The 24,035-nt window shown below is 36.7% G+C and overlaps 1 protein-coding gene across 5 annotated transcripts in view; it reads left to right on the forward strand.

The window, feature by feature from the left end:
- Positions 1–24,035, forward strand: part of DENND4C (DENN domain containing 4C) — a 113,901-nt gene that overhangs the window by 82,527 nt on the left and 7,339 nt on the right. For 2 of the 5 annotated variants that reach the window (XM_046664816.1, XM_046664820.1), the window contains 11 exons: positions 169–315; positions 4,745–4,867; positions 6,003–6,149; positions 8,669–9,831; positions 13,674–13,851; positions 14,539–14,648; positions 15,358–15,533; positions 18,578–18,760; positions 19,560–19,755; positions 21,615–21,860; positions 22,975–23,092. In XM_046664816.1, coding sequence (XP_046520772.1) covers positions 169–315; positions 4,745–4,867; positions 6,003–6,149; positions 8,669–9,831; positions 13,674–13,851; positions 14,539–14,648; positions 15,358–15,533; positions 18,578–18,760; positions 19,560–19,755; positions 21,615–21,860; positions 22,975–23,092 — 2,787 coding nt within the window. Of the gene's footprint in view, positions 1–168; positions 316–4,744; positions 4,868–6,002; positions 6,150–8,668; positions 9,832–13,673; positions 13,852–14,538; positions 14,649–15,357; positions 15,534–18,577; positions 18,761–19,559; positions 19,756–21,614; positions 21,861–22,053; positions 22,418–22,974; positions 23,093–24,035 lie in introns of those variants that run through there. The other 3 variants (XM_046664819.1, XM_046664818.1, XM_046664821.1) reach the window with 3 other exon arrangements.

A 24,035-nucleotide genomic window follows, 5' to 3' on the forward strand; every position in this document is an offset into this window, starting at 1 on the left:
ATATTTTCGTATACAACTAAACACAGAAACTACCTTAGTCCAAATTTAGTTTCACCTCCACAAATTTAGAAGGGGTTCTGTTACTTTAAATGAACTGTAGGTTATTCATGTTTAGTTTCAGAGATATCGATGCGCATGTTATTGAACTGCTGTTGTCCTTATCTTTAGCTCCTCAGAGTGCCACAGGTGGAAGTGATGGGGACACGGTGAGCCACGGTAGCGTGGATAGTTCTAATGATGCTAACAATGGGGAGCACACAGTCTTCGTCAGAGATTTAATCAGGCTTGATTCCATTGATAATCACTCTAGCACAGGTAGTAAAATCTGGATTTTACTAACCCTTCACTTACTCTCATGTTAAGTTTTTCCTCTTTAAAAAAACTTCTGCCCTCCTTTCTCACGTTTGTGCTCTATGAGTACTTTCAAAATACTATGTATGAATAAGGGAAGAAATTACACCTCTGATTGCAGATCACTTCTCTGTGTTCCTTAGAGTATGAAGTTAACTTTGAATTGCTGTGCAGAAGGCTCTAGCATGGTGCTTCTTTGTATTTGTTCGTCATTAATTTGTGAAAGTATATCATATAGTTGTTAGGAATGTGAGCTGAGGAACTTGAATATTTGTGGCACAACTTGCAAATCTTTTTTCATCAAGTGGAAAATATTTATTAAAGATTTGAGATTATGAATGTTAAAGAAAGAGGAAAAGAATTCACACACCATGAGAAAAAGTATTCTCTCTGCATAGTTATTGCTTTAAATGACGCTTTCTGAAATCTGAGAAACTACTGAAGCTACTTTGACATACAAAGCTACAGACATAACCTCTGGCCTCTGAAATTAGAAATAAGTGTAGTTAAAGTAGCACCTTGAGCAGATATGTGTGTGTTGCACATCCTTCTTCTTGTGTTGTTTTTCTTTTTTGTTGTTGTTGTGTTGTTAATATCTCAAGCTTTTCTTTAAAAAGAATTCTGAGTCTAATTCCTGTGCTTCATCTGATGAACTTGTCTCAATGACTGAAGTTTCCTTTTCTCTGCTCTTTGTTGCTCTGCTTTTTGCTCTGTGCTGTTTCTTGGTGCTGCATTTGTCCTTGGCTGTCATGGTGTGGGGTGCAGACAGACTTGTATGACATGAAGCTATGGATACACGTGTGCATTAATTCTACCTTTGAATGTTAACCACTTCAGGTAATTTCTCATTTATTAGGTTAAATTTTGCTGACACGCAAGGGTGGGGGAGAGACCTTTTGTTGTATGTTAAGTATTGTTACAAGTGGAGAACAATTTTAGTTTTCTTGGCTTTTTCTCCTTCAGATAAGTGTAATCATATATGCACTATTGAAAGTATCCAACTAACGTTTTATGATCAATTTGCAAAGCATATTTGTTATCTTATTTGGAATATACTATGCCTTGTTATAATTCTTATTTTGAGGTTGATTTGTAGCATCACTGTTTTAAATAGTTTTATGAGCATTAAAGTTTTCAGTATTCTAGCTGTTGAGGTGGTTTTTGCTTGCTAAAACTGATCTGCTGAATTCTTGTGCTAAAAACTACCCCCATAATTACGGAAGTATGTATAAATCATTGAAAGTCAAGATAAGGCTGTAAGTTATAATCCTGTTTGTAAATTAACTTTCTTCAAATAAATAGGAATTTTTATGAGACTTTCATTTTAAAGCCACCTTGTTTTATTTCCTCCTGTATTTTTTCCTAATACTTATAGATGAAATGGATTTCATTTATGAAAAACCAAGAAAATAATTTTGTGGTATGACACCATTTCAACAGGAATAATAATAGTAATAAAAAATAATAGATAAGCATTCTCTTTATTCCTCTAGATTTTTACACTTGTATCCTTTAATGGAAAAAAATGATCTCCTTATAATCCTGGGTAATTGGTATAAAGATTCCAGTACTTGGAGAAGAAATTTCACATCCCTCTTCCATGTATTTATTTTTAGCAGCATTTCAAATGGCTGAAGCCCCGATACTGAATTTATAGTGACTGTTGTGTCTCTGTAGAGTTTCTGGTGATGTCATTTGATACTTTTGAAGACTTCCAGCCCAGATACTTAAATTACTCCTTTCATTAGGGATTATCTTGTAGGGTCTTTCCAGCTAGTTCCTGATACTGAGTCACTTAGCTTGTTGGGAGACAGATCTGGATTTAATCAGTTTACTCAGTTCCCAGTCTAGTGTTCATTTCATGGTGCCAGATGCTTTACCAGACTTTCTGAGGGGTCCAATAAAAAAGTGACTGAAGTTATTAATTCTAAATAGCAGTATTTAAAGAAGTTTAGCTCTGGGGCTGGCGCTGTGGCCTAGTGTTTTAAGTTCAGTGCACTCTGCTTTGGTGGCCTGGGTTTGGTTCCCAGTTGTGGACCTGCACCACTTGTCAACAGCCATGCTGTGGTGGCGACTCACATGCAAAATAGGGGAAGGCTGGCACGGATGTTAGCCCAGGGCACATCTTCCTTAAACAAAAAGGAAGATTGGCAACAGACATTAGTTTAGGGTGAATCTTCCTCAGCAAAAAAAAAAAAAAAGCTTATCTCTTTTGTTATATGGCACACCCGAAGTTTGACTGGCAGTGTAACAAGTGGTAGAGAGTGGAAGGCACTATATTTTTTGTTTTATGTGTTTTTCATTGACATCCTTTATAATGATTCTCTTGTAACTGGTCTTAGTTTTGGCTTTAAATGATAAAACTTTAAAGCTAAAATAGACTTTTAAAAAACTTTATTTTGAAATAGTTTCAAACATACAGAACTGTTGCAGGAATAGTAGAGAATCTGGAATGACTTTTATCTGCTTTAGTCTGTGTGTGCCACATCTGCTGTATCATTCTCTTTCTATGCACATACACACATTTTTCAAAATCATGTAGGAACAGGTTGCATACATCTTACCCTTTTACCTCTTAATACTTCAGTGGTATTTTCTCTTATCTAACCATAGTATAGTTACCAAATTCAGGGAAATGTTGATAGGCTACTTTAATCTGTAGTAGTCTTAGTCTTTATAGTAGACTATACTAGTCTGTAGTCTGTATTCCAATTTTGTCAATTTGTGGTACTTTAACTCCCTCTCTTTGGTCTCCTTTAACCTGGCACAGTTCCTCACCCTTTGTCTTTCATGACTTTGACCTTCTTGAAGAATTCAGTCCAGTTATTTTGTAGAATGCTCTTCAGTTTGAGTTTGTCTGATGTTTCCTTGTGGTTAGATTAGGTTATGCACATATGGCTCTGCTACGAAAGTGATGATGTATCCTTTTCAGATTATCACATCCCAGAGGCAAACAATGTCTGTCTGCCCCTCATTGGTGATGTTAATTTTTATCACCTGGTCTCAGTGTTTGCTTTCTCTTAGTTACTATTATCCCCCTTGCAGACAGATAATAAGCTATCTGTGAAGAGACACTCTGAGACTATGCAATAATCTCCTCTCTCTCATCACACTTTCCCTTTTAAACTTAGCATCCATTGATGATTCTTGTCTGAACCAATCTTTACTATGATGGTCATAAAGTGGAGATTTTGCCAGCTCTATCTTCCTTCCACATTTATAAGATGGTATTCTATCGTATGGCCTTTAGACATGCCCCCATCATGTTTTTGAGCACTTCCTTTCTTGCACAACAAAATGTTCCTGGTTCATTCTTGTACCTTCCCTGCCTGAGTTCAGGAATCAGCCATTTCTTCAAGGATCCCAAGTTCCTTTTAGTAGGCAATAGATTTTAGAAACCAAGATCTGGCTTTTAGGTGTGCTTACCAGTACTAGGGCATTACTGCTTCTAAACTTTTTCAGCAGAGCTAGAACATATGTATATATATTTCAGAAATACGTCCAATTCCAAATCAACCCCACAGGTTTTTCCTTGCCTTCTCTCATTCCATTTTCTTTTATAAATCTCTGTTCTTCCGTAGTAAGAATCTTGGCTCCCAACAACATCATCACATTTACTCATTTGCTCAGTCCTACACATAAAATCATTTCAGAATTGCTGCACCCATTCCCCTGTGAGAAACAAGCCTCCTAAGAAGTCCAGGATTTGACTGTTACCTGCCCAGGCTTAGGATATATATTCAAAATAATGTCTTCAAAAGTGACTTGGATTAGTCCTCCCCCCGTCCTTTCAGGGTGGTTCTGTTATTCCTGTGAAGTACAGTTGGTTTCCTTTGTTTCTGTTTGCGTTACCCCCGTCTCCGGTTTTGTTGATTTAATTTTTTTGAATACGTAGAAGTTAATACATTTTCAAAAATAAAAACAATACAATAAGCCACATTCAGAGAAGTTTCCTCTCTATCCCTTCCATCCTACTTCCCCCCTCCCCTTGTGGGTAACCAGTTATATTGTTTTCTGGCTTATTATTTCTACATTTCTTTTTGAAAAAGTAAGCAGATAAATGTTTGTTTGATTTCCTCTTTCTTATACAAAAGGTAACCTTCTATAGACACACTCCAAAGGAAAATTTTCAGAACATGTTGTCCAAATCTATTAATTTATAGATGAGGAAATTAAGGTTCAGTGCTTCCAAATATGTAATGGATGTTCCTGTTTCTGCTGTTCTTTGCTTCTTATCATTGTTTTAAAATGTTCTATGTGCTTTGTGAGCTTTCTTGTCTTCTTTTTCTCTCAGTTTAATTGTGTAGCTCAGTGGAATTTTCTTTTGACATTTTATAGCTGGACTGTAAGTATATGAAAACATTTATATGTGAGCCTGCATTCTTTTTAACAGGTGGTCAGTCTGACCAAGGCTATGGGTCTAAGGATGAACTTATAAAGGATGATGCAGAAATTCATGTGCCTGAAGAACAAATAGCAAGAGAATTGATAACTAAAACAAAAGTGCAAACAGAAGGTTAAGTACCGATATTTACTAGCTTTACTTCAAAAAATACCTATATTAATTAAAAGTCTTTTTGATAATTTTGGTGTTAATTTCCAGAAATGTAAGGTCTGGGCTTGTAAGATACTATGTACTATTATAAATGATATGCTTTGGTAGTTTCTGAATTTTAGAATTTAAGAGCCCTTTAGAGACTCTTTAGGTCAACCCTCAATTTTGTAGGAAACAGTGACCCATTGAGCCAAAGTTACATAGCTACTTTGTGACAGAACCAGGACTAAACTTTGATTCGTCAAACTTGTACTCCAGTGCCCCTCTTATTTTAAAATGCTCTTTCGCTAGAAGTCCTTCAAATAATCTAAGTGGATAGTTTTCATTGGTAGGTTAAATATAGTCTGTGGTTTTCTTGGTTTTTTTTATGGGGCTCATTGAGGTAGAAATGATTTGTAGTAGTCACTTTATGGAAATATGGAAGAATATTTTGGTTTTCTGGTAATAAGATGTTCTTCCCATCCTCTTACACAAAAGTACACTTCCTTTAATAATGCCGTTTATTTTATGCTCCAGAGTTATGCAGAAGCAAGCCCTGCTCCTGTTTGACAGGTGATGAGGAATGTAACTAAAAGCCAAGCCCTTGGGGCCAGCCCCGTGGCCGAGTGGTTAAGTTGGCACTCTCCGCTTCAGCAGCCCAGGGTTTCGCTGGTTCGGATCCTAGGCGCGGACATGTCAACGCTCGTCAGGCCATGCTGAGGCGGCGTCCCACATGCCACAACTAGAAGGACCCACAACTAAAATATACAACTATGTACTGGTGGGATTTGGGGAGAAAAAGCAGAAAAAAAAGAAAAAAGATTGGCAAGAATTGTTAGCTCAGGGGCCAATTGTTAAAAACAAAAAAAAGTCAAGGCGTTCATGTATTCACTCAAGAACGCCCAAGTGAGGGTTACTGAATGCTAAAATAAAGCAGTTATTCCAGTCAATACTGGCAACATTTATGGCATAAAGTAAATCAAACACAATAAATCAGTCATAAAATAGTCATGCATTCACCCTCGCTTGGGGGAAAAAAATACGTAAAAATCAATATATGGTTTCTGTTCAATTTTGGCAAAACTAGGAATGCTAACATCCAAATGTTTTTTCCCAGAGGTGTGTGATGTCTCTGCTGTTGTGGCAAAGCATTCACAGCCTCGTGCCGAGCCACAGAGCCCTACTGAGCCTCCTGCCTGGGGCAGCAGTATCGTGAAAGCTCCTTCTGGTGTGTTTGACATCAGCGGCAGGAAGAGTAGCACTGGTGAGTCTGTACATATTTCTTATTAAATATTTAAAATATACTTCGACAGATATACTTGTGCCTTTAATGACGTTAAATTAACTTAGTTATAATGAGCGTGCTAAAGACCCAGAAGTAAGTTTGAATCCTACAAATGGGCTAAAGAAGAAGGTGTAAAATAGTTGTTAAAGATATTTAACTTTTGAAAGGAGTATTTAGCGTGTGTGTTATTTGGAATATCTTTCTTGTTGCAGTGCCTGCTCTCAGTTTGGTCCCTCTTTCTCATGGTAGATAATGAGAGAAGACTGTAGGGCCTCCTATACTCTTCAAGAACAGAGATGGGTCAGCCTGGTAGAGTAGTGCTTAAGTTCACACACTCTGCTTCAGTGGCCCGGGGTTTGCAGGTTCAGATCCTGGGCATGGACCTAGCACTGCTCATCACGCCATGCTGTGACAGCATCCCACATAAAATGGAGGATGATTGGCACAGATGTTAGCTCAGTGACAATCTTCCTCACAAAAAGAAAAAAAAAGGACAGAGAGGCAGTGATGTGATTGAATTCCAGAGGGCATATGTGTGGCAACAGAGTTTCCATCACTGATGGGAAATGGAAGAAAAAGATTCCCATCACTTACTCTCTACAGAAAGACCAGTGGGTCTTTAATTTTGTCCCGGTTATTATAGGCACCCTGAGCCGCTTCTTATTTGTGATTAAGTATTTGTAATGAATAACTGTTGCATGTGACTCCTTTGAATTTGAGATTACTGCTATCAGTTATGTTGTAGGCCTCCCAAGTACCCTTAAGGCATATACCCTAAGTATGTGATTTTAGAGGACAATGAGATTGGCCTGTGTCCTTTGCCTTTCATCAGTAGTAGCTACACTTGACTTCTCTACAGTCTACTGTCTTGTCTGTAAGTGTATCTATTGTATGACTTTATAGAAATTAATTTGCTCAATTTCTTAAATCAATGTAGAAATAAATACTCCTTATTCCTAAAGTCTTCTTTGTTTTATTTACTGTGATACCAAGTTCACTTTATTTTTGTTGGGTAATTAGTGCTTGAAAGGTGGAGCTAAAGATTTTTTGAAAAAATAATTGATATATATGGTCTGTATCCCATTTTCCCAACCTGTTGATGGCAGGAATAGAAAAAGGGCAGAGTTTTCTTCATCAAAGGTTTAGAATTTTCTCAGAATACTGAAATAGACAGGGTCTGAGGACTGCTGTGTTTCCTTCTCTTTTTACTCATCTTATTTCATCTGTTACATCTTTTTTTTAAGATTTTATTTTTCCTTTTTCTCCACAAAGCCCCCTAGTACATAGTTGTATACTGTAGTTGTGAGTGCCTCTGGTTTGTGGCATGTGGGACACTGCCTCAGCATGGCCTGATGAGTGGTGCCATGTCTGTGCCCAGGATTCGAATCAGTGAAACCCAGGGCCACTGAAGCGGACTGCATGAACTTAACCACTTGGCCACAGGGCCAGCCCCTCCATATTACATCTTGATCTACGAAGATTTATTCTATTAAGAAAGAATGAGGTGGTAATGGGTCTTTGCTAATATATCAAGCAGTCAAATTTATTTTAAAATTGAACAGAATGTGCCACTAAATTCCTGAAAGTACTGTGAGAACCAGTACATTTGCAAAGATCTGTTTCTCAAATATTGGTAAAAGTTTTCAAAGGAGGTACAAATTTTGGAGGTGTAAAATAAGTTGATGTAATTCTGCTAAAAATTTCAAAAATATCTCTAAATGCTTATCATTAGTTCTATTTAATTGGTATGATTATGATTATTAGTTGCTACCTATTTGGAAGATTAAAAGAAAAGACCTTATCAAAGACTTTCCCCTAAATCCCCCAGTCATTATGCTTTTCAAAAAACAAATGAGAATCCTAAATATGAATGGGTAGTGTTACGTTCTGATAGTGATTCAAATAGGAAATAGCTTTTCATCTTAGAGTGGGAAAAAATGCATGGTAGCAAAGGGTAAAAGACTGCTATATTTATTGATAAATGTGATATATTTTAGTGAACAGTACAGCATATATTGCATGATCTTTTTAAATGTATGTGTGTATGCATAGAAGATGAAAGGCAGATTATACATTAAAGTGTTATCTGTGGGATTCAGAGTTGAATGGAGAGTTTTTAGCACTTTTTTCTGTATACCTTCTAAACTTTCCAAATGTTTCACTGGCAGTATGTATCACTTTCAAAAATCAGAAAATAAACATTTTTATAAAAGTTACATCAGAAGGGGCTGGCCCTGTTGCCGAGTGGTTAAGTTCGCGTGCTCCACTGCAGGCGGCCCAGTGTTTCATTCGTTTGAATCCTGGGTGCAGACATGGCACCACTCATCAAACCACGCTAAGGCAGCGTCCCACATGCTACAGCTAGAAGGACCCACAATGAAGAATCTACAACTATGTACCGGGGGGCTTTGGGGAGAAAAAGGAAAAAAAAATCTTTAAAAAAAAAAAGTTACATCAGAAAATAGAGATTTATTCTAATATTGTACTTTGTGTTTTAGGTAGTACATCGAACATGCTGTTTTCTCCTGAAGATCCAGTTGAAGATGCAGTCTTTGGTGAAGTTACTAGTCTCAAGAATGGTGATATAGGAGAAAAAAGACAAAAGCATTTTCCAGAGAGGAGTTGTAGTTTTAGTTCTGAAAGTCGCGCAGGAATGTTACTTAAGAAGAGCAGTTTGGATTTGAATTCAAGTGAAGTGGCTATCATGATGGGAGCAGATGCCAAGATTCTCACGGCAGCGTTGACGTGTCCTAAGACTTCGCCACTTCATATTGCAAGAACCCATAGCTTTGAGAGTGTTGGCTGTCATCTCGCTGATACTAGGACTCGTGTGTCTGAAAACGCTTGGGATTCCGAGCACAGATCTTTGGTGTTAGAGATGCTTGAGGAAAGCCAAGAGCTCCTAGAACCTGTGGTTGATGACAGTGTAGCTGAAAGTACTATGACAAAGGATACATATGACAGTCTACAAAATGACAGTGACAGTAATCAGTCTAGAGACTTGAAAGCAGGATCCAAAGATCTAATAAATAAGAGGAGTAGTTTATGTGGTGTTGCTAAAGCTGTTGAGAGGGAAGATGTTGAAACTGGGCTAGATCCTTTGTCTCTTTTAGCCACTGAATGTATAGGAGAAAAAACTCCTGATTCTGAAGATAAGTTGTTTTCTCCAGTTATTGCACGTAATCTGGCTGATGAAATTGAAAGCTATATGAACCTGAAGAGTCCCCTGGGTAGCAAGTCTTCTAGTATGGAATTACACAGAGAAGGAAACAGAGAGTCTGGCACTGCGACTGCCTTTAGTCGCCCTTTAGAGAGGAGATCAAGCCTACCTTTAGATCATGGGCCACCAGCACAGGAAGCTCCTGAAAGTGAAAAGAGCTCCCCTGCAGTGTCGAGGTCTAAAACACCTACTGGGCGTTTCAAGCAGCAGACTCCCTCGCGAGGTCAGAAAGAACGTTCAACTTCTTTATCAGCACTGGTGCGTTCTTCACCACATGGCTCGTTGGGTTCTGTGGTCAACTCTTTGTCCGGGCTAAAGCTGGATAATATACTCTCAGGGCCCAAGATCGATGTCCTAAAATCTGGTATGAAACAAGCAGCAACAGTAGCCAGTAAGATGTGGGTAGCTATGGCGTCAGCTTACAGCTACTCAGACGATGAGGTAAGAATGTTTTATGTGTGTAAGTCAATCTGATAGTGGAATGTTTGTAGTATTTTCTTATATATAAATTATTATTTAGAGATTTCTGGTAACTTTGGTTTTTATATTTTAAAATTTTATGCATATCCTATTTCTTTCTTGAAATGACTTGAACATACATGTATGGAAATTAATAATGAAGAAGTAGAAAATCAGGACTACTTCATAATTCCATAAATCAGTCTAAACTAACACTTTGAGTTGATTTCTTTGAAATCACTGATGATTAGTGTTTGAACTTAATAATAATGCTGTGTTATATTTGCATAGCACTTCACTTTTTAAATAACTTTTACCTGCATTATCTCTTTAGTATATATGAAGTCATTCTATAACTTGATCCATAGATTTCATACTGCATAACAAAAACTGCTAATTCTTTTAAAAAATCATTGTAAAGAGAGTTAATCACTAGGTCTTTTTATGAAAATAGAAGTGGAGAAATTTTATTTGTTTTATTGAAAAAAATTAATTACAATTTCACCATTGTGTTCAGAGCGTTATATAGTACTTAGTTACTGTAATCTGGTAGAAAAGACAGACGTGTATAAATGTTCACTATTATTATTATAACTCTATGTCCTAGGTTCTGTCGTAAGCTTTATATCAATTTTGATTTAGGAATATTTTTGTACATATATATAATTTTCATAGCAACTCCATGGGTTGGTACTGATGTTATCCCCATTTTATAGATGAGGTATCTGAGATTCTGGGAGGTTAGCTTCCCCAGGGCCCACAACTAGCAAGCAGCAGAACTAGAATTTACAGTCTGGGAGATTGGCTCTAGAGTCCATGCTCTTACCCATTATAGTAGCAAAGAAGGGAGCAGTTATCTTAGAAGAGGTTCTGGTGGGGAGCTGTCCAAAAAGAACAAAGCAGGTGATATCTAAGTTGGGTTTTGATGGATAAATTTGAAATTTTGGGTTAGTCAAAGTGATATGGTGGCAGAAGGTGCATCTGAGAGAATAATGTGAAAAAGCATGGAGGCTTAAAACATCATATATTTTCAAGATGATATAGTCGATTTCAGATGGCTAAAGTTCTAAATAGGAGGTGGAGACACAGGAAATGAAATTAGACAAATAAGACTTGTATAGTATTTGCAGGAATAGGCAAACCACTTTTTCGATTATTTTATTAAGGTCATAATGGTGATTTATAACTCTGTAATATCAAGTGTACATTATTATTTATCAGTTTCTGTGTAGTCTGCATCTTGTTCACCAGCAATAGTCTAATTTTTATCCATCACCATAAATATGTGCCCCTTTACCCCTTTCACCCACCTCCCCACCCTCTTCCCCTCTGGTAACCTCTAATCTGTTCTCTTTGTCCATGTGTTGATCCTCCACATATGAATGAAATCATGCAGTGTTTATCTTTTCTCTATCTGACTTAATTCACTTAACATAGTACCCTCAAGGTCCATCCATGTTGCTGCAAATGGGATGATTTTGTGTTTTTTTATGGCTGAGTAGTATTCCATTGTGTGTGTGTGTACACACACACACACACACACACACACCCCACATCTTCTTTATGCATTCATCAGTTGACGGGCACTTGGGTTGATTCCACATCGTGGCTATTGTGAATAGGCAAACCGATAACTGAATTAAAAGTACAATATTGAGTATTATAAGACAAATTGCATTTTTTTTCTTTTTGAGGAAGATCAGCCCTGAGCTAACATCTGCTGCCAATCGTCCTCTTTTTGCTGAGGCAGACTGGCCCTGAGCTAACATCCATGCCCATCTTCCTCTACTTTATATGTGGGACACCTACCACAGCATGGCTTGATGAGTAGTGCCATGTCCGCACCCGGGATCCAAACCAGCGGACCCCGGGCCACCAAAGTGGAACATGCAAACTTAACCGCTGTGCCACCGGGCTGGCCCTACAAATTGCATTTTGAATTTAAAGAGCTTACAAGTTCAGTTAAGATGAAATAAGGTAGCTCCAAGTGTCTTAACTTGACATTACTTTTTTTAAAAACCCAAGAATGAGCCATTTTATTTTTGAAGTTGTATCTAACAGTGTTAAAAAAATAAAAGACTTTCTACAGAGTAATTTGGACTTGGAATACATGACTGTAAATTCCAAGTGGTCACAGGTCGTAATCTTTCTATTCTTTTCATTTGCTAAAGCCCTGGTGCCAGTGCCCAGCAGAAGCAAATAGGATATACCTCCTAAATATTTTCAAATGAAGGAATGGATAAAAAGTCTATGAAACGTTCATAACTGCTATCCAGAATTTAATCTAAGGAAATAATTAGGGGTATGTGTAAAAACAGCTCAAGGGAATTCATCAAAATTTAAAGCATTCTGAATGTTTAAGAAATAGATTTACTGAATACCTAAATAGTACATCAGTAAATTGGATTAGGTTGTAGAGGTTTAAATAATGTAAAGGATTTAATGACAAAATTAATTACATGAGAATAGGTTAAAAAACAATATCCTATTTTGTAAAAATATGTATGCATATTTAAAAATGGCTCGAAGGATATACATCAAGATTTTGGTTGTAGTCTGTGGGTGTTGGTATTATAAGTGCTTTTATTTCCTATTTCGCATATCTATATTTCATTTTTTTATCATTTGACATGGTTTTATAACAAGAAAGACACAAGTCTGTCTTCTTTAAAGCAAAAGTCAAAAGGGAAACTGCTTACTGAAATGTTTTCTGTCTAAACTAAAGCATCAACAACCAACAGTGGTTAAGAATGACAGTGTTCAGAACTTTATTCCTATTTTACACCTAATGGTTGTTATTCTGAACTATCATATTGCCAGCTGAAATTCTCACAACGACCTAATTTTAAAGGACTCGTAGTACCCATATTTTTCAGATGATAGAATTAAAAGTTAAAGAAGTTACATAATTTCTGCAAGGTCACATGCCTAATAAGTGATGGGGACCCAAGATCACAGTCTGGCTGTCTGACCCTGATGTCCCTACTTTACTTGTGCTGGGATCCCTGACTGCGTTGGAGACGGTGAGCTCCTAGAGCTCCTTCATTTTGTGATATTGACTATTGAGAGACACTCCACACCTCTAATATACACCAGGGGCACAACACAGTCTTAAAGTATTATAGGTCATTGCTTGAATGTCTCTGAGTATGGAAGGGAAATTCCAAATAATAGTGAGAAGGGTTCATGGTTTTGAAAAATTAGGTGGTGAGGGCCTGGCCCCATGGCCAAGTGGTTAAGGTTCTGTGCATTCTGGGGCCGGCGTGGTATCACAGTGGTTAAGTTTGCATGTTCTGCTTCAGCGGCCCGGGGTTTGCCGGTTCGGATCCCAGGTGCAGACGTACCCACCGGTTGTCAAGCCATGCTGTGGTAGGCATCCCACATATAAAGTAGAGGAAGATGGGCATGGATGGTAGCTCAGGGCCAGTCTTCCTCAGCAAAAAGAGGAGGATTGGCGGCAGATGTTAGCTCGGGGCTAATCTTCCTTAAAAAAAAAAAAAAGGTTCTGTGCATTCTGCTTCAGTGGCAAGGGTTTGTGGGTTCAGATCCTGGGTACAGACCTACTCCACTCATTAGCCATGCTGTAGAGGCATCCCACATAGAAAATTTTAAATTTTCTATTTTCTAGAGGAAGATTGGCATGGATGTTAGCTCAGGGCCAATCTTCCTCACCAAGAAAAAAGGCGGGGGGGGGGGGGGGGGGGTCGATGATGATTTATTTAAGGACTGTAGAGGAGTTTAATTCTGAAAAGGGTGGAGTGAATATATTCTCATTGGGGAAGGTATTATTTATATATGTGGGGTTTTATTCTTTTCAATTAAAGGAGGAAACTAATAGAGATTACAGCTTCCCAGCTGGTCTCGAAGACCATATCTTGGGGGAGAATATATCACCTAACATGAATGTCTCAGGGTTGGTCCCCAGTGAACTTACCCAGAGCAACACAAGCCTCGGCAGTAGCAGCAGCAGTGGAGACGTAGGAAGACTGCATTACTCAGCAGGTATGGGAAGCATCGTCCTCTCTTCACCTTTATATGCCCATACCTTTCCCTCTCCCCACCACACACACAATAAGCCCCATTTTTTGACATGGTCTGATAGATTTTTAATATGGCCACACCATACTATCACTGTTATTTTATATGAGTTTATTTTTATATCTGTATACTTGTGGATTATATCATTAGTTCTCAAACTTTAGTATGTATCAAAATCACCTGGAAATTTACTTAAAAATATATACAAATGTACAGGCCCTAGGCTAAAACTTTTGAGATTGAATCTGTGGGATGGGACCTTAGAAATGTGTATTTTTGATCAGCTGTTTGGGTGAATAAGATGTATACCAGTTTGAGAGTCCCTGGGCTGTATCACTGAAATTTCTTAGCTCTCTGTTATTTTTAAAAATTGTAATTCTATTCATTTTCTCCAACTTTCTATTATGAAAAATTTCAAATGTCCTAGAAAGTTGAAAGAATCAAATAGTGAACAATCACATATTCTCCACCTAGATTTAGTTAACCATTGTTAACTTTATCTTTATATATACATACGTACATTTTTATACTGAACCATTTGAAAATAAATTACAGACTTCATGATACTTCCCTGTAAATACTCTAGTATGCATTTCCAAAGAAAAAGAATATTCTCATACATAATATGTTGTTATGTTTACTTCTCTCTAGGTGAACTTCCATTTCCAAAAGGCGTAAAAGGGCAGGACTTTGAAAAATCAGACCATGGTTCTTCTCAAAACACCAGCCTGTCTAGCATCTATCAGAACTGTGCAATGGAGGTAAAAGTTCTTTATCCTGCCAGTGATAAAGTGGCCGTGAACATGTTTTTTAGCCAGCCCTGGTGGTCTGGTGGTTAAGATTCTGCCCTTTTACCACTGTGGCCGAGGTTCACTTCTCGGTCAGGGAACCACACCACCCATCTGTCAGTTGTCATAACTGTGGTGCCTGCTTGTTGCCATGACGCTGAAAGCTATGCCACTGCTATTTCAAAGACCAGCAGGGTCACCCATGGTAGACAAGGTTTCAGTGGAGCTTCCAGAGTAGACAGACTAGGAAGAAGGACCTGGCCACTCCAGAGAAAATTGGCCGTGAAAACCTTATGAATACCAGCGGAGCACTGTCTGATAGAGTGTTGGAAGGTGAGGATGGCACAAAAAGACCGGGCAGGGGTCTGCTCTGCTGTACACAGGGTGGCCAGGAATTGGAATCGACTGGAGGGCACGAACAACAACAAAACTTTTTATTTCAGAATGGCATTTAACAGAATTCTGTGATACACTTGTGGAGAGAATAATAAAATAAGTCATTTTGTTGAATTTGCTTCATATCTTATATAAGCAAGGCAATAAACTGATAGTTTTACCTATAAAGTAATTCGAACTGTTAATTCCAAATTTGATCAACAAAATAAACTTCTCTGTTTGTCTCAAGAGAGTGGAGATGAATGTTCCCGTGGAGGTTCTCAGTGTCCGCGCTTTGTCCTCTTAGGTTCTGATGTCAAGCTGTTCCCAGTGCAGAGCTTGTGGAGCTCTCGTTTATGATGAAGAAATTATGGCTGGGTGGACGGCAGATGACTCCAATTTGAATACAACATGTCCATTCTGTAAAAGCAACTTCTTGCCTCTTCTCAATATAGAATTTAAGGACTTGAGAGGCTCTGCAAGGTTAGTATTATAAATGCACTGTTAAGAGGTAAGTGCCCCCAAAAGGCATGACTCCTGGGGGAAGAGTGAAGTATTCATGGTTTACTCCAGCTGTCCCTTTCTTTCCTTTGCTTTCAGTATTTGAGTCGAAAATACAATGTAGGAGACCACTTTCCATTTTATTTAACATATGATTATCAGTGGTAGTCAGTTCTTGGAGCTAAACTTTATAGATAATTCAAAACGCTGATGTTAGTCATTATCTTAAACTTTCTGCCTCAGTGACCTTAATATGTTTTCTAGAAGCAAAACAAAAAAAAAAAGTAGAGGAGGCTTCAACTCTTCTCTTGTTGCCCTCTGTGGTAGCGCTCTGTACAGTGAAATGACTGAATTATAGGCAATAGAAAGGAAACTAGCTGATCTATAGTCAGTCGTTAAGTAATTGAAAGTTTGGTAACTATATACTGACCTAAGTAATTATACTTCATATTCTATTTGTTTTATGGAGCAAACAAACTTCATATTATTGTCTACCATTAGCTGCTTTTTGAAAATCTATAGTCATAGAGGTGTTTCCTCTCTCTTTTTCCTTTTAGCTTCAGGTGTGGGGCTAAGTGAAATCATACTCTTAACTGCTGACACACCATCATCATTGGTTTGTGTCAGGGGCCTCTTTATTATCTTCCTCTGCTCACCGATTCCTACTCATTCCTTTATCCAAGAAGAACATTGACTGCTCTGTGTGATATATCCTTGGATATATAGCCTTACAAAATATCTTGTTTTTCGTGATTATGTATTTTTAATTGAAATAATTAGAATAATGCTGAAAATCTCTATTTCTTATTTCTCTCTTTAAACTGTCTGAGTTGCTGTATGTACATCTAGTTTATTCCTTTTCTCCTGTAGGAAGTTAATACCTCATCTTACTCACCCATATTCCTAGTGTTGGATACTTCCGTTGCTCCAGTTCTCTGTCACTCTAAGTGTCCCTGTGGTGATGCAGAGCACTGCAGAGTACCTGTCTCCTTCTGTACTTGTGAAGTAGTTTCTCTTAGAATTATAGGTTTAGAAATGAGATCACTGGGTCTTTTTCATACATGATTTCCCTCATACAAGATTGCTTTCCAGATGGCTACACTCCCACTAGTAGTTCCCAACAATTCCCTTTTCTGTACATCCTTACCAGCGTGTGGTATTATCACTTTTCTAATTTTTGCATTCGAATGAGTATAAAGTGATATCTCATTTTTGTTTTAATTTCTTTGAATACTAGTGAGTTTGAGTCTCTCTCCATATAATTGTTAGTTATTCCAGCATTTTCTGTGAAATGCTTGTTTACATACTTGCCCATTTTTATATTAAGCTTTCTTTTTCTTGTTGATCTCTGTGTTGAATATTCTTGATATTAATTCCTTGAAGAGAAATCGTTAATTTTGATGTCATCATTAATTTTCCTCCTTATGATTTGTGCTTTTGGAGTCGTTTTAAAAGTTGTTTCCCATCTGTAGGACATAAAAATTTTCTCCTCACAGTTCTTCTGTTAACTTTCTATTTTACCTGTGATATTTAGGTCTTTAATCCATCTGGAGTCTACCTTTGTGTATGATGGTAGGGACCCAGGTTTAGTTTTCTCCAAATAATGAGCCAGTTTTCTATCCTTTCCTCATTGATATGTAGTATCACCTTTATCATATATCAAGTTCCCACTTGTACCTCACTCTGGTTCTGTATTCATGTGCTCTTTTTGTCAGTACCATATTTTTCTATTACTCTTTGTGTTCTGTCTGGTTGGTAGGGTAAGTTCCCCCTCGTGGAATTTATTTATTTTGGTTATAGTTACTTATTTTTTCATATTTTAGAGTAACTTTGAGTTCCTAGAAAAAAAAGTCCAACTGGAGTTGTCATTGGGCTTACATTAGATTTATAGATTGATTGGGAAAAATGGATGTTTTCAGTATTATTCTCCTGTCAATGAACATGGTATATATCTCCATTTTTTAAAGATCTTCTTGTATGTCCTTTAATAGAGTTTAAATTATTCTCCATAGGTCGTATACTTTTTTGTTGAGTTAAGCCATTGTGTTTCTTAAGCTGTTGTGGTAGGTACCTTATTTTATATTTTCTAATTGATTATAAAGGAGCATTGATTTTCCTCCCCAATATGTCATTATGGAAAATTTCAAACTTACTGCTAAGTTTAAAGATTTTTTTTATAGTGACACCCAAATACCCACCCCTGCATTCTACAATTAGCATTTTACTGTACTTGCTTTATCACCTATCTGTCCGTCCATCCATTTTATATTTTTATTCATTTAAAATAAGATATAAACATATTATACACTTCTCCCCTGATGACTTGAGCATGTATATCATGAACTAAAGTTCAGTATTTGTTCACAGTTTTTTTCTTTTGAGGTAGTTATATACAGCAAAATATACAGATCTTAAATGTACCATTTGAAGAGTGAATATGTACATTTGTACAAACCAAACCCTTATCAAGACACAGACATTACTATTACCTCAGAAAATTCTCTTAATGTGCCTTGCAAGGCCAAACCTTCACCCCATCCCCACCTAGAAGAAGGAGAGAGAGAAGATGAAATAAAATACTGAATGACTAGAGGGGACAGGAAATGATTGGAGACAAAATGGAGATTTATAAGGGGGGGTAAAGGTATTATAAACAATTATAGGTTAATATATGTTAAAATGCTGCTGTTGCTGCTCTCTACTTTTTTTTCTTTTAACTCTGAAAATTAATGAAATATTTCGCTTTCCATCTTCTTTCATAGCTTCCTTTAATGATTCTCAAAAACTGAAGGGATCTTATATTGAACTATAATGATCTCTTCTAGACCTTTTCATTTGAAAAGTTTAGGACAGGAGGGCAGAGAAAATGAGAGCAGGAGTGCGTGTGTCTTTGAAACAGGCAGTATTTCTATGGATTGTATAATTCATTAATGCCTGCTTTGCCATAAAGTAATTCTAAATGTGGTGAAATTTAATGCACTTTAGGATTTTTAAAGACTTTTTTTTTTGGACTGCTCCATATTTAGCTTTTTCCTGAAACCAAGTACCTCTGGTGACAGTTTACAAAGTGGCAGCATTCCATTGGCAAGTGAACCTTTGGAGCACAAACCTGTATCCAGTTCAGTAGAGCCTGACTTGATCAGCTTTATGGATTTCCCAAAACATAACCAGACCATAACTGAAGAAACAAACTCTGCAGTTGAATCAAGGTACCATAGGCTACAGAGAACTCTTCATAATAAATTGGGTACCCTTGTTAAAATTCATCTTTAAAGATAACCTGACTCATGGAGGCATAAGTTCTGGCATTTTAAAATTTTAACCTTAACTTTTACTGCCATATATTGTTTAAATATCTAATGAATGAATTGGATGGTAAACATTTTTGAAAGTATGTTTAATGTTTACAGTGGTCTTTTAAAAAAGAACTTCTCAACAGTAAAAAGTGTTTTCCCCTTCAGTGTAGTCATTGCCAGTTTCCAGAGACTTATTCTCTTTACTGTGAAGTACACTGTTTACTCTTAAATATTGATAGACTCAAACATTTGAGAGCCTATTGAATGCTAAGCGTTATGCTAAACACTAAAAATAAAAAACTAAATCTGATCTGCTCTCTATCTTTAGGTGGATCATTAGATAGAGATGAAATACTTGTCAATGAATCTACATTACTTATTTGCATGCAGTTTACTTCTAGGTGATTTTGTTTAATGAAGATGAAATAATGTTTGAATAAAGCAACTGAATGGGCACTTAATATTTTCTAAAACAATACGTGTTATCTACCATATGTCCTCTTCCCACCCTTCACTAGAGTCATCCACTCCATCCTGCTCTTCTGATCAGTTTTACAAAAATGCCTAAAGAAAATTTAATTCTTATAAGGCGTTACTGAGTCTTCTCAGATATATTCAGTAGATTCAAAATTCATTGTAGAAAATACTCTAGCTCTACAGATTTAGATTGTTTCGCAGCACAAACAAAGCATTTCTTCTTCATTTTTTAAAGTGATGAAATAAGGAAAGCCAGTGAAGATGTCCAAACTATGAAAATTTCACCTGTGCCTAATAGTTTATCAAAGCGAAATGTATCTTTGACTCGAAGTCACAGTGTTGGAGGTCCCTTGCAAAATATTGACTTTTCCCAGCGACCATTTCATGGCATTTCAACAGTTAGTCTTCCAAACAGTCTGCAGGAAGTTGTGGTATGTAACATTATAATTATACTGTGTATTCGTGTAAGTATTTATTAGAACAGCAGATAATTTCTTCTATAGTGGATTTATTTTAATCACATGAAAAGTGAGAGAGAAGAATTTTTTTAAACAAAGAACTTTTAAAAATTTTAAATGTGTACAAAAATAAAGGAAGAGTCTGTGTCCCTTTGACCCATCATCTAGCTTCAGTAATTTTCACCTTATGGACATTCTTCTTGCCTGTATTTCTTCATTGACTTCTTTCCTAGATTATTTTGAAGCAAATTTCATACATCATATATCCCATTTGTAAATATTTCAGTATGTATCTCTGAAAGAGAAGGACTCTTTTAAAAATACAGTGTCATTATCAGACCAAAAAATAAATAAATAATATCAAATTATTCAGTCTTTGTTCCAATTTCTAAATGTCTCAAAAATGTCAAGTACGTGAGTCTTGTAGTTTGAACAATAAGGATCAAATAAGATCTATGCATTGCAATTGGTTGATCTGTTTTTAGTATTTTTTAATCTGTAGGCTCTCTTCTTTTCCTTTGAAATTTATTTGTTCATTACAACCTTATGAATTGGTGATTGTATCTAGAAACTTTATCAGATTCAGGTTTTTTATTTTGTTTTGTTGTTCTTTTGCTTGTTTTTGTAAGATGACTTCATCAGTGGTGGTATATGTTACTCCAATAGGAGACATAAACTGTCTTTGTGACGTTAGTAGCTATTAATGCCTCAATGCCTAGATCAGGTTATTCATTTGGAGCTATAAAATGATGGTAGTCTAATTCTGTCATCTTCTTTATTATATGGAATACTTCTATAAAAAGGAACTTCCCCCATGTCTTCTGTTTGGTTTTCTAAAGATGCGATTGATGTTGGAAAGGCAGGATAAATGTTAGATTCTTTTTCCTTTTATTTACCAATTTTAAAAATCACAGGTTGAGTTCCTAGCATTCTCCAAGGTAATCAATTAATTTAGGGGAATAGGGTATCATTATGACCTCATCAATATAAACATTTATGTTTACATCCATTGCTGCTGTTATCCTTATTGATGCTTATATTATCCCATCTTTGGTCAGGTAGACGTTGGCACCTTAGTCCTTCTAATACAACTCTAGTTGCCTTCTTGTAATTTTTTTTAAAACTTCTTGCTTCCTTATATGACAAGATGTTTCCCACTCATTTCCTTGTCCAGACCTAGAACCCGCCATTTCTCTAAGAAACTCTGGTTCCTTTTAGAGGGAAATGGTATTTGGAGACTTCAATCTGAGTTGAGTTGGTCATAAACATTTTATTCTGATTATAATATGTACAACTTATTAAAGTCATTCATTATTTCATTTGGATTGGTTTTATAACTGCTCTTTAACTACTTTAGTTTTTGTTATAATGTAAAAACTAGTTAGATATAATTTTAAAACGAGTCATCAAAGAATATTAACACAAAATATTGCCCCATCTGTTTAGCGTTGTAAGAGGAAGATAAAGTCACACATGTATCATCATTGTAAAACATCTGAAATGCAAATATTTTGAGATAAAAAAATGAAAAGGAAAAATCAATCACACATAGGCTGTTGCTTTTATCAACATAATAGAGAAACCGTCGTGTTTGAAATAGAGTCTGTTGTATGGATTATTAATTTTCTCTTGTAATCATTTAATTTAAGGGTATTTATGATTAAGTATTTTTTTCTTTTTTAGGTTTTCAGTGGGTATTCTACTGCATGTAGCAATGGGCCTGAAATAACTGATTTTGAAAGGATAGAGAAGCATGATGTCATTGAGTAATACTCTTAAACATACAGAATTAGATAATATTCACTTCTTTTTGTATTTTTACTTTTTTTAAGGATCCTTTAGGGAAAAGACCCAATCCTCCTCCTGTTTCTGTGCCCTACTTGAGTCCTCTAGTACTTCGTAAAGAACTTGAATCTTTGCTAGAGAATGAAGGCGATCAGGTGATTCACACATCCTCTTTCATCAATCAACATCCAATCATTTTCTGGAACCTCGTTTGGTATTTCAGACGTTTGGATCTTCCTAGTAACTTGCCAGGACTTATCCTCACATCTGAACACTGTAATGGAGGTGTACAGGTAGGGTACCAACTTTTAATTTATGCTACATTGGTCTTGGTTAGGATGAGGCTTAACTTCAATTAACAGAAAGTATACGACAATAGAGACTTAATGAGACATAGGTAATTTCTTTCTCACTTAAAAGTTTGGATAGGTGGTCCTGGGATGGTACAGTGTTAGGGACCTGAGATCCTTCTGTCTTTTTGCTCAGATGTGCATGACCTCCATTTCCAAGTTCTATACCTGGTCCAGGATAGCTGACTTGACTTCCAAGCTAACACATCCATGTTCCAGCCAGCAGTAAAGAGAAAATCGGATGGAGAAGAGTATGTCTTGTTTCTTTAGGGACAGATCCTGGAGTTGCACATAATATTTCCATATGTATCTGTTTGGCCTGAACTTAGTTATATGGTCATTTCTAGTTGCAGGGGTGGCTAGAAAAGGTAGCTTTTATTCTGAAATATCATATTGCCAGCTGAAATTCTCACAACAACCTTATTTTAAAGGACTCATATTATCCATAGTTTTCAGATGATAGAATTAAAAGTTAGAGAAGTTAAGTAATTTCTGCAAGGTCACATACCTAATAAGTGACGGGGGCCCAAGATCACAGTCTGGCTGTCTGACTCTAATGTCCCTACTTTATTTGTGCTGGGATCCCTGACTGCATTGGAGACAGTGAGCTCTTAGAGCGCCTTCATTTTACAATATTTAACATTGAGAGACACCCCACACCCCGAACATACACCAGGGGCAGAACACAATCTTTTCTTAAAAGTATTACAAACTCTATTTTGACTCATTTATTTTAAGTAGTAGTCATTACAAGATAGTAGAAACTATTACACTTTCTCTTACCTTAAAATTTCTTATAATGGCAGTTAATCTTTCATGTGGCCACTATGCCGGTTACCAAGTTGTCATCCCAATCCTTGAAAGTCAGAATGAGAAACCTGTACCTCAGAAAATAATACGAACATTTATCATCAGATATAAATAAAAAATAAAATTTTTGCTCAGAATTTTAGGTCCAGAGTTTTGAAAGAACTCTGTTTTATGTAATCAAGCTTTGCTAGGTCCACTGGTAGTTATTATGCTTGGGGTGCTAATACTTTCTATTGATCTCTTTTAGCTTCCTCTATCATCTCTGTCCCAGGATAGCAAACTTGTTTATATTCAGCTATTATGGGACAATATCAACCTTCATCAGGAACCAGGAGAACCTCTGTATGTCTCATGGAGGAATCTTAGTAAGTAAAATAGAATTAAAGACATAAAAGACTCAAACTGGGAACAACCCAAATATCCATCCACAGTGAATGAATAAGCAAATGTGGTGCAGTCCATCCATCCAGCAGAAGACTATTTAGCAATAAAGAATAGACTACTTGGGGGAAAATAGAATTAAGGACATGAGAGAAACAGATTATTTTGCTTTATTTTTAAATTTTTCATTCATTTTTAGTATCTCTTCAAGTTTTTTCCATTTTAGTTCAAAGTGATTTCTGTTGTACTGACTCATTTAACTGTGTCGGGTCTCCACCTGAGCTGAAGAGTGGTTTTTTTGTGATTTTTCTGTCCAGTAGCATTTTGGCTAGGTATTTGGAGAGTAAATTCTATGTAGTGGAACACTAATTTGGCTGTGTTGGTATAGGATCATAATTTCAATTTATGTGGATACTAGTCTCAAAGATTTTGGCTTCGGTTTTAGCCTTTTATATTTAGAATATATTTTTACAGGGAGTTTAAAGGGTTATCAAGTTTTCAGAAGCCATATGAGTCAGTAAGAAACCACAAACAAGCGAGTAGGTAAGTGAGCAAATGATATCAATAAGCAGTTCATGGAAGAAACATTAAGTGGCTTCTACAGATTGTATTCGTTTGCTAGGTCTCCCATAACAGAGTCTCCCAGAGACTGGGTGGCTTAGACAACAGAAATTTATTTCTCACGATTCTGGAGATGGGAAGTCAAAGATCATAGTGTCAGCAGGTTTGGTTTCTCCTGAGGCCTTTCTCCTTGGCTCGCAGATGGCCTTTTCCCTGTGAACACCTGCATCTCCCTGGTGTCCTTTTCTCTTCTTATAAGGACACCAGTCAAACTGGATTAAGGCCCCACCCTTATGACCTCATTTAAGCATAGTTACCCCTTTAAAGACTATCTCCAAACACAGTCATGTTGGGGGTTAGAGCTTC

Source organism: Equus quagga, chromosome 6, assembly GCF_021613505.1.
Source record: "Equus quagga isolate Etosha38 chromosome 6, UCLA_HA_Equagga_1.0, whole genome shotgun sequence".
Lineage (NCBI taxonomy): Eukaryota > Metazoa > Chordata > Mammalia > Perissodactyla > Equidae > Equus > Equus quagga.